Raw genomic sequence first — 11,185 nt, 5'->3', positions numbered from 1 at the left:
GTTCAAATTAAACCGCTGACATATTGCTACCCAACGCAACGCGAGAAAAAGGCAAACTCCCCTTTTCTTTTTTTTCTATGACGTAAACTACGTCGAATATTGTGTTGTGCTTTTTACAAGGCATGACGTGCGTGTGATTTATGTAGAAAACGTCACTCTAAATCTGTTTATGTTTAAAAATATAAGCAAAAGATCTGCCATAGGTGTTATACTATCGAGATATCAGCTTATAATAACATTCTTTATAATAAAACGTTCTTTTTTTTGTTAAACAGGTAACTTATTAGTGCAGAATGGCCGATAACGGTATGAAGATGTTTAATTTTTTCCTGGTCTTTCTTATTGCCTGTACACTGCCGATGTGGTATGGCGTGCAGAGTTTTATGGAAGCGGGCATCTTTACGAAGCTCTTATGGGTGTTTGGCGTTACCGGATTTTTCTGCGTGCCATTGCTATTATACCTCGGACGATTTGCTTTTATCATTATTGGTAAAATATTAAAGTACCGAGTTTTTAATCCACTGCCAGACCCTTCGCAGGTTTTAAAAGAGCATGTATTTTCAGGTAACTTATAGATATACATAATTTATTAATTAATGTGTCTAGTGTCTTGGTGTACAATAGTCAATAATGTTATATGTTTCATGTTATACCTCGACAGTGAGCATGAGGTGTAAGAATACACCATAAGTGTCTGGTGTATAAGAAGACAACCATGTTATAACTTGACAGTGAGCATGAGCTGTATGATTACACCATGACCATGTGTGTCTGGTGTATAAGAATACACCCATGTTATAACTTGACAGTCAGCATGAGATATATTGCTTATGTTGTAACAAACTTAACCAAATTCATACACTTTATATAGGGTTTGTTTCACCCACTGACTTGGATCATTTCTTGCACATGAACAATGCCAGATACCTCCGAGAACTTGACTTTGCACGCACAGCTTTCTATGGAGATAGCGGGTTAATCTTGTACTTACAAAGTACTGGTGTCAGACTTATTATGTCAGCATGTGTGGTCCGATATAGAAAATCCCTTCAACCATTCCAGAGGTTCAGGGTAACAACTAAGGTAAAATATTAATACTTGTATACAGTGGCGTTTTAAGATTTTGAAGGCCCAACCCGCAAGGCTTGTATGTAGGCCCCCTTCTTTATCACTATGTATAAATATTATTACATCATACTTGAAATTCTGGCCTCATCATTGAAGTGTTTTATCATATACTCAATAAAAACTTATTATTTTACATATTTGTGCATACAAGTGCAAACGCCAGTTTTCTATTGGGTATTATAGTGGGCTCCAATTCGTGTGGAACCCCTGCAGCTGCGGGGTCTATGATACTCCAATGGTTGTATAGGCTGTATTAAATATCGATCAACTTGAAAAGGAAACCATTTTGCCACAGCTCAGCAATTCAAAAGAGTAATGAAACAAGTATGGCCTAAGTCCCAGAACCCTGACATGCCCCTGGATAGACACTTAACATTTATTTCATTAATATCCTTTTTGCAAAGAGCCTTAATGGAATAAGTACCTCCCAGTCCCAATCTAAAGGCTAATAATTAGAAAAAAATGCCACTAAGGTAACTGGGTTAATGGGCCAAATGTTAGTTCCTCACTTATATAGAATAAAAGGCAAATCACTTTGGGTTATTTCCTTTTTCAGATCACTTACTGGGATGATGACAGTTTCTACTTCCAGCACAGTTTCCTCAGCCGTTTTAAAACCCACTCTGACTTTGTATACGCAACTATACTGACCAAGATGCACTGTACTGGCCAAACACCGATTCAGATTTTATGTGGGATGTTAAGCCTTGATAACCCTCCAGAAAAACCTCAGCTTTCCAAAGAGTTGGAGCTATTTATCAACTATAATAAAGAATCTTCACAAAGGCTGAGAAATGAGACAAAAAATGAATAGCTTTTAGTAAAACATGAAAACTAGATCAAAAAAATAAAATGTTTGCAAATTTGAGACAAAGAAGAATGAATCAATTTTAGCGAAACACCAAAACAGGATCAAAAAAGGAAAATATTTGCCAATTTAGATCAAAAAACACATGAATTGTGGTGATACATCAAAACTAGATTAGTTTGGTATCAAAAATAAGGAAAAATGTTTGCAAATTTGAGTCAAAGAACAATTTCGTTGTAGCGAAACATAACAACTGGATTATTTTGGTGTAAAATTGGGAAATGTCTGTAAAGTTTACAACAGCAAAATTAATGGCACTTAAATATACTTTTTAACTTTTACATGCAATAAATACAATTTGTTACTGACGCACATGCAGTTTACGCACACCTAATTTATATTGAAACTTTACATTCTTCAGTGTTATGAAACTGTGCGCATTCTACCTATTAAAATTGTTAAAACTTACGTGTTTGTGAAATATTGTTATACAAGAGTTGTATTGTGAACACAAAACTATGTCAAATTTCTGATCATTTTAATACAAACAGGACAGCCCGTAACTCCATATATATCTAACAAAAACTTTTCATTTTTAAAAGGTATACCATCTTTAGTGATGTTTTGAAATAAAGAAAATAGTAATTGTAACATTAATATACATAAGGCTGTTATGTTTTTATTGAGAATAACTATAATTTTTGTGTTTTAGGCACCTTTTTGTTCATAACGGAACTAGTGCAGGATACTACTAAACAGTGTTACATTGTGTTGCTTATGATATTACTGTAACACTTGTTACATCATAGGCAAAATAACAAACAACATTTCAGTATTTTGTTTTGTTTAAATAAAAGCATTCATGATTCACTTTTTGTATGGTGACTTTCAGATTTAATTCTCTTGGTCCCAGCACTTGGTAGTGATAGTCTTGGTTTAACCTTAAATGGTGGTAGTATGGCTTCATTTGGTGGTGTTATGTCAGTTGCACACCAGTCAGGGAGTTTACCATTGTGCTGGAATGTAAAGTTATTAAAGTATTTTAATACAATAGCAAAGGCTGTTATGGTTTATTGAGAAAAGTATTTATCTTGGCGTGCCAGGGAAACTACAGTTGTTATAACACGGGTGTTCTGTATCATTTACCTTCTGCCTGCTGGTAGCTTCTTTATCCGCGCATGGTTGGGTAACGACAGGTTTTCTGTTTCATAAACCTAGTGCCCACTTACGAGTTACCACACATATGAAACAGAACTGTCATGTTATAACTACTGACACTTCTGCCACACCGGAATAAAGCAAGTTACAATCATTCACTGCTGGGTTAAAATATTTCTAAGTTACATATGTGGTAACTTTTACGCAGGCACAAGGTGTATGCAACAGAACACCCGTGTTATAACGACTGTCATTGCCCCACCATGCGAGGATAAAACAAGTTCCATTTATCACTGGCTTAAAATACCTGGTTAAAATATTCCCTTGTAACTGATTTCCTTTGAAAAGCTTCCAGAGTAGCGAAGATGGAAGCACCAAGCCAACCAACCAGGTTTGCATGTATAGGGGGGTTGTGGACACGAAACTCACACTCAGATAACTAGGATGCATAAGTTTAATGTGGATTCATAATACAAAATGTTTATAGTACTATAGTACAGTGCTCTTCAACCGGTGTGCACAAAATATGCCAGGGGTACACCAGTGCAAAAAGGTATACAAGGGTGCATCACAAACTTGAACAATTTTCAGCAATATTTTTTCATTTTAAACTTTTTTAACCAATTTAGCCATTTTTCTACAGTTTTTTTATATGAATTCTATATCTTGCATCACAGGAAATTGCGAAACGTCATTAGTTTTAGGTTAATGCAATCAGGGGTGCATGAGTTTGTCGCAACAACTTTAGGGGTTCACCAACCCACAAAAGGTTGAAGAGCACTGCTGTAGTGTATAGATATAACTGAAATATGTAAGCATATTCTTCATTTATCACAGGTTGTGTTCATACACAAGTTAAAAGTTGTTTCACAATATACAATAATATACAATGTGTGTATCCTGCATGGTACTAAAGTATAAAGATAAATTGGGTATATAAGTTTTAGATTGTATAACTGCGTAAAGGATGTTAGTATACTGTATACATAGATAACTGACATATAAGAGTATTGTTTATTTACAATATACACTGATAAATGTATGTGTATAGTTCTTGTATAGAGCAGTGCATTCTTATTTTCAAAAGTAATATTTATTATGTTTGTTAACAACAACAGAAGATGGGTAAAAGTAACTACCATGTCTGGGACTTGAACTCATAATCCTTTACCTTGCTATTATATCTTTCTTCATGTTGAACTAATTCCTTCAGTTCAAACAACAACCTGTGTCTAAAACCTGGTAGCATGGATGTACCACCTGGGAATAAATGAAATATATAAATATTAATCTTAAATTACATGCTGTGTTTGGTATTATAATGTAAGTATCCAATATTGCAACCTGGTATGCCCATTTACAACAGTAAAGGTCCTACACTAATAAATGAATGTAACTTATTTAACCTTGCTTGGCCGGAAAACGACAGTTGTTATAACACGGGTGTTCTGTTTCATCCACTTCGTGCTTGCTAACCAGTTATCACATAGGTTATATAAAGCATACTGTGTTAAATTAATGTAACTTATGTATCCTTGTGAAGGGGCAACGACAGTTGTTATAATTATAACATGGGTGTTCTGTTTCATACACCTCTTACCCAAAAACACAAGTCCAAAAAGATAGCAACATCAAGCCTCGAACCCGTAACGTTTGGTCTAGAGGCAGGTGTGTAAACCACTAAGCCACACAATCAATATGTTATATAGAATATACTGTAGTTAAATACCTGTTACAAGAAGATTCCTTGCCAGTTCTTTACGAGAATCAATTGGACAATTAAGAAGTGAATCAAGAACAAGAGTGGCAACAGATACTTGGTCGTTATCCTGTCATAAGTAGCATTATGATGTCACAAATACTATTATGATGTCATATAAAGTAATATTACAGGAAAAGGGGAACTTGAACCAACATGCAGAGGAGCAAGACACACAAGGACAATTTCTCTGACCCAGTGGTATTTTGTGGGTTGTCTAAATTGTCAGCCATGTGAATACCAATGTAAATTAACAACTATTCTTTCATAAGTATCTTTGTGTCAATGTATTTATGTTAATCTTGTTTGAAGAACCAAAACAGGACCATAAAACACAGATTTCCTGGTCAGTTTCAATACAAACATTACAGCCCATACATATATACATAAATATGTATATATATGTATAGTATATACATATATGACACAATTGTCTTCTTTTTAAATGTAACTATCATTTAAACCAATGACATCACCGAATATGGTTTTTGTTCTTAAACCGTAATGTTTGCAATAAATACCAAAATAAATTACCAAGCAGTTACACTACCTGCTCAAATAAAACTTCTGCTGCATTCTCACGAATAGAGGAAGGAATAATAAGCCTTGTAACCCCATCTAGTGGGTAAACCATCTCCTTCTGTTGCAAGATTTCCTCCTGTTTGAATAAAATGGATGAACAATCGTAACTTATTTATTCTCACGTGGTCGGAAATTGACAGTTGTTATAACATGAGACAGTTGTTATATAACATGAGTGTTCTGTTACATACACCTCGTGCCCGCTTACGAGTTACTACATATGTAACTTATTTATCCTCGCATGGAGGGGCAGTAACAATCGTCATAACACGGGTGTTCTGATTTATACATCTCGTGCTACAACCTGTATCTGTAAGATTAATTACCATAAGAAATATATGTACATCGTATTACTATACGTACTATAGGTTCTTTGCTCCACTTTGCAGATTGAATTTTCTTAGCTCTTTCATATTCACTCACAAAACAAGCTTTCACCTAAAAATGAAAAAAATCTTAAAGTAACATGATAATGACCCAGACTTAAACTGCATGTTAACAATATGAAACTACTGGTTCATGGATACAAGCAAAGAATGTTGTGTTTTTTTACATCAGTTGTTTAACTGTACCGAAGCGGTTAATACTTTATTGTGAGCGATGAGTTTATAAGAACGAATAACACGAGACGCATGGTATTTATAGCACAAAAAAACAACCCGTGTACGCTTCGGCGCACACACCTGTGGAGGGCCACAGTACCTTTATAATAAATTGTATGAGAAATTCATGTTATCCCTGTTATAAATAAAGACACTGCCTCGCAACTTACAAATGGCACATTAAAGACAGTTAATCTGATCAAAAGTTCAAAACGCACCAAGGTTATTCACTTTATGTAGCAGAAATAACACAACATATATTGATTTATATAAGAAATCCATGCGTTTATGTTATCCCTGTTTTAAACGAACTACCTCACAACTTATTTCACATTATGCCTGGTAGCAGAAGTAACAGAATATAAGACCAATCATCCCCCCATACCTTTATATCCTCCAGCACTTTATCACTGAGTCTTTGAGTGACAGGTGTAGCGGGATTATGCTCAAGTTGTATCTTTCCTTTATCCAATATCTCATCCATGATAGAGTGGTGTATACTGGCAGCTCCAAGCTTTAAAATAAACTGAATTTTTATAATGTTTTTGGTGCAAATATTAATTTAAACAGAAAATAGTCGTGTCCTTGGGCAAGACAGGTAATACCAATTGCTTTAAGCCAGCGGTCTCTGAAGGGTTGTTTAAATTAGTACTAGCGACTATGTATGTATTTCGCGTGGCAGGACAGGGACAGTCATTATAACACGGGTGTTCTGTTTCATACACCTCATGCTCACTTGTGAGTTACTGCGTATGTAACTTTGTGGGTGATTATACAGCAAACAATATAGAAACCCTTTTTCCAAGGACACAAACGCACACAATGGTAAAGGTCGAATACTGGTGCACTGTTTGCGGTTTATACTACATACAAATATCAATTAGATCTCACCGGTGCAGCTTGCCAACCCCATAACACAGGTGTATTCTCAATGACAGGTATAACAAGAGTCTCCCGATATGAACAGTCTAATACAAGAGCTGTATTGACAGCAATAGTGAAGCAAGCCAGTAGATGATGTGGGGCAAAAAAGATGGATGGAACCTGAAGGAATTAGTTGAATTATTTATAAAGGTTTTCATGGAGAACTGAAAAAATCCAAAAATGTTAACCAAAGTCACATACATGGTATCTTTTAAGCGGGCATGAGGTGTATGAAACAAGTCACCCGTAGCATAAAGATTTCATACATATGAAAGATAAGTAACAATCATTCAATAAAAAACTATATTCTATGTGGGTCATGTCCTATAGTGGAGCACAATGAGATCTGAGATTTAGGGCACAGTTGGCCCATTCTTGATTCCCCCAACACCCAGGGTGCTATGATCAAATCAAAATAAATCAACGCCTATGCTCGCATGTTACATCCACTAAAATTACCTCAAAATGTTGAAACAGAACAGTTGCAACAGCTTCCCTTATCTTCGTTGGATTCAGAAGTGACTCGCATATAATAACCCGCTGTAGTTTCGGATTCACTTGCAGATGTTTGTAAAAAACTTTGTCGAAAAACGTCTGAATGCTCCGTTGCAAATCAGGAGCCACTTCGTGCCCGACAATGGATGTGTGGTCACTTTTGAATATGTAAGTGACTGGACCACCTGAAAAATAGTGGAAGTAAATTTTATGGCTGTAGCACAGTAGCTAGCAAGCCTCTAGCCTAGAAGTTACAGGTTCATGCTACCATTGTAGGTGTATGTATAATTAATGGAGCAAGACAATTAACGGCAATTGCTCCAACCCAGGTGTCACTAATGGATTGTCTAAATTGTCAGCCATACATCAAAAAAATAATCACCCACAAAGTTACATACATAATAACTTGTGAGCGAGCCCGAGATATAGGCCTATTAAACAGAACACTTGTGTTATAATGACTGTCAGTCCCCCTTTTAAAAAATGGTAAAAAATAACCACAACCTACCCATAGTTTCAATGGTAGTTAGAATCAACCCTGTTGTCACTAATGGATTGTTTAAATTGTCAGCCATAAATTTAAAAGTAATCACGCACAAAGTTACTTGTAAGTGGAAGTTATGTAATTACTTTATTTTCGCATGGCCGGAAAGCGATATTTTCGCGGCCGGAAAACGATATTTTCGCAGCCGGAAAACGATAGTAGTTATAACACAGGTGTACTGTTTCATACAGAAGTATATTGTTATAACGACTATCAGTGCTTTTTACACAAAGTTGCTCCAAAAAAGTTAAAAAAACAACCCTAACCAACCTATAGTTTCAATAGTAGTTGGAACCACCATCCTTGGTTGGTCTTCGCCGGCAAACCCCAGTTTAGAATAAGCTTCACCAAGGTCAAGCACTATGGTGTGGGCATCTGTACCAAGCCCTATACCTAACCCCTTGTACAGTGGCATCCTGGTACCTGCTACTGCAAATATGTTACAAAATGTACAGCCAGTGGTGTAGCCAGGGAAGTGATTTTGTAAAAAGGAGTAATTTGGTAGTAACTGGATAAAAAACACAGTTGCGAATTGCGATATTTAGTTCTCTGTTTTAAAAAAGTTTGTTCAATTCTTTTTATATATTACCTTTTAATCAAGGTGTAAAAGGAGTGTTTTACTCAACAATGAAGGTTTATCACAAAAAAGTTTCATTTTTTGTTGTTTTTTTTAGTTGCACCACTGTTTATGACATAACAGAAATGGTTTTAAGGCAGAATAGTTAAGACACAATCAAATATGTTAAATTAAAAAAAGTTTATGTTTGTGTACTAGCGTGTTGTGTTATCATTGGATTACAGAACAATGGTATGTAAATAAAATGGCTGTTAGGAAAAATATGTTTACAAAATCAAAATATTGCAAAAAGTTAAACAGGTCAGCAAGAAATGGTTTATAGTTCAAGACAATGGCAATTGGCATGCAACAATGAATTTACAGGATAATGGTTTATATACATATACATTTATTCAACTGTTTTACAGAAAAATTACTTTAACAAATCAGCACAATTTTTCAAATTTGAACTGTGTACTGTGGACACATTTAAAAATGCATAAGTGATTCATAATACATTCATATCTAGACACAATTAGATTTGTAAGAAAATCTAGAAAAAGGTTGTTTTTAAACAGCGTTAACATATTAAAAAGTAAATAGGCCTGAACATATTAGCACAAAAATTTGCACCTACTCATTTCAGAAAAAAAAAAAAAATTCAGACACAAATCTAGACAAAAAGATTTCAAAAAATGCAATATTAAAAAGCAATTTTTCAATCTGTTATGAACGCACTGTCTTAAACAGTTGCCATTTCATTATATTTAGTTTCAGATACTGGTACATATACCACAATTGGCTGACTTGAGCCAGAGATTGGATAACAGCAGGGAGAACAACATTCATTAGGATTATTTTCGAATCTAGATTTATTAGCGTTATATATTTTTCCAAATATAACACTGTTGTAAATGAGAAGCACCATTTGTACTACTGTGAATAGAAGCATAACAACATGAATTATACCAATAGGTACTTCGTAAATGTAACTAAAAATGACCGTCGAACTAATGGTTTCAATTATAATCAATATTAGCATACAACATGCGCCAACAATTGAGCAAATCATGCTAGCATAAATTAAACTGAAGGCCTGCTTTTTTACAACTGTAATATTAAGCGCTCCTGCTGCTATAGCAACAGCACTACACCATATTCCAGCTCCAGAGTGTGTTGCATAAGTTCCTGGGGCATCCCCATCCACTACCAGCGAAATTATGCATAGAATGACCGTTAGCCCGCCGAAGACGATCTCCGTTATCCCTGTCCTTTGTATGGTATATAGTAATTGCTCTTTTCGTTCCAAAAGACGTGTACTTGTCTCCATTTTCGTTAAAACAACCCAAAAAAAACAGAATAACAACTTTATTATAATTGCTTCCAAACTTTTTTGTTATAATAAGGGGATTTCCCTTTTTAACGATTAGGTCGAAATTTAGTAAAAACAAATTATCTTAGGGGAGCAATATTATTTTAAATTAAAAAAATCGCTGTGTTTTAGCCAATATGTAAACAAATACTGATGTTTTACATTAGTCAAAGAAACCACTTAATTCAAGAGAACAAATTACTCAGAAATTTATTTTATTATGAACCGTTGCGCGACGTGGGTAGCTCGACAGTGGCCTTAAGCTATTCATGTACACCAGATGGCAGATACAGTTCAATGTTTTGCTCTACCACATGATTCAGTTTTGTTGTTAATTCCCGTCTCTTCTTTGTTTCAAAATCATTTGTTCTTCGCTATCGTATCGAAGAGCAGTAAACAAAAAACATATTCGGTATTATGTATTCAAAACAATTTGGCCTACTTTTATAAATATCCGAAAAAGTGAAATTAAACAAAATTTACCCTTGACTTATAATGCTCTGCTTGTATTCCTGAGCAATTACAACATCTCTTTTTAGAGGCTTACCGGTAAATACCAGCGTCGGTCTAAAAAATACCCAAAATTTCGGTAATTTCGTGGTCACAGCTGATTCATTGTTCTTAACCCGATCTTCGAATTTCAAAGGAACCCGTTGTTTTACTCCATGACGTAACAGTTCTAATCAATGACGTCACAATGACTCATGAATCCACCAAAGAAGGTATCATTGTGACCGAAAACACAAATCGCACGTTTTGAACCGCGCGCGGTTCGTTTGTTACGTCATAACTGACAGTTTATAATTATAGCGGGTCAAGGCGCTTCCGGTTAGTTTAATCATATGTTATTTAAACGTAATAAGCACTTCTAAAACGTGCAGATTTTCCGCAAAAGATGGCGCTTTAAACCGATGTCACTTTTGACCTAAGATTCTATAATAAAGATTATAAACGGTAACGGTACTTTCCGCGTATATACCGTTGCAGTATGCATCCTATATCACGTTTACATGCTTTATTGCTCGTATATAAACGACGAACATGTGTTCCTGGTATTTTATATAAGATTACTCATGTGCAGGTTCAGGGAGTTATAATAAATTGATTGCGTTCTGCATGTATTAGCAACACTAGCTGTTATGAGCAATACGATTTTATTCGTTCATAAGAATAGTCAATTTAGTTCGATTGTTTTAGGCTAACATTTTAGCTAGAGTTATAAGAATAAATAAAAATGTATTAAATCCAATTATCTTT

At 35.0% G+C, this 11,185-nt stretch overlaps 2 protein-coding genes across 2 annotated transcripts; one reads left to right on the top strand and one right to left on the bottom strand.

Annotated features, from left to right (window-relative positions):
- The first annotated feature begins 249 nt into the window (after positions 1–249).
- Positions 250–2,404, top strand: LOC149725834 (protein THEM6-like). The gene is made up of 3 exons (XM_089891535.1): positions 250–564; positions 872–1,083; positions 1,685–2,404. Exons 1-3 carry the CDS (start codon positions 294–296, stop codon positions 1,940–1,942), a joined length of 741 nt encoding a protein of 246 aa, XP_089747661.1. The 5' UTR covers positions 250–293; the 3' UTR covers positions 1,943–2,404.
- Positions 2,405–2,518: 114 nt separating this feature from the next.
- On the bottom strand, positions 2,519–9,300 carry LOC149725833 (actin-related protein 10-like). Its single transcript, XM_089891512.1, has 10 exons — positions 8,271–9,300; positions 7,421–7,641; positions 6,929–7,081; positions 6,423–6,551; positions 5,799–5,873; positions 5,404–5,511; positions 4,824–4,923; positions 4,266–4,354; positions 3,402–3,533; positions 2,519–2,952 (listed from the first exon to the last, which is right to left on the bottom strand). The coding sequence occupies exons 1-10, from the start codon at positions 8,413–8,415 to the stop codon at positions 2,797–2,799; spliced, it is 1,308 nt and encodes a 435-aa protein (XP_089747638.1). The 5' UTR covers positions 8,416–9,300; the 3' UTR covers positions 2,519–2,796.
- Positions 9,301–11,185: the final 1,885 nt, after the last annotated feature.

This window comes from Ciona robusta, chromosome 13, assembly GCF_009617815.1.
Source record: "Ciona robusta chromosome 13, ASM961781v2".
Classification (NCBI taxonomy): Eukaryota; Metazoa; Chordata; class Ascidiacea; order Phlebobranchia; family Cionidae; genus Ciona; species Ciona robusta.
The sequence above is the reverse complement of the archived record's forward strand: the minus strand, read 5'-3'. Positions and strand labels throughout refer to the sequence as shown.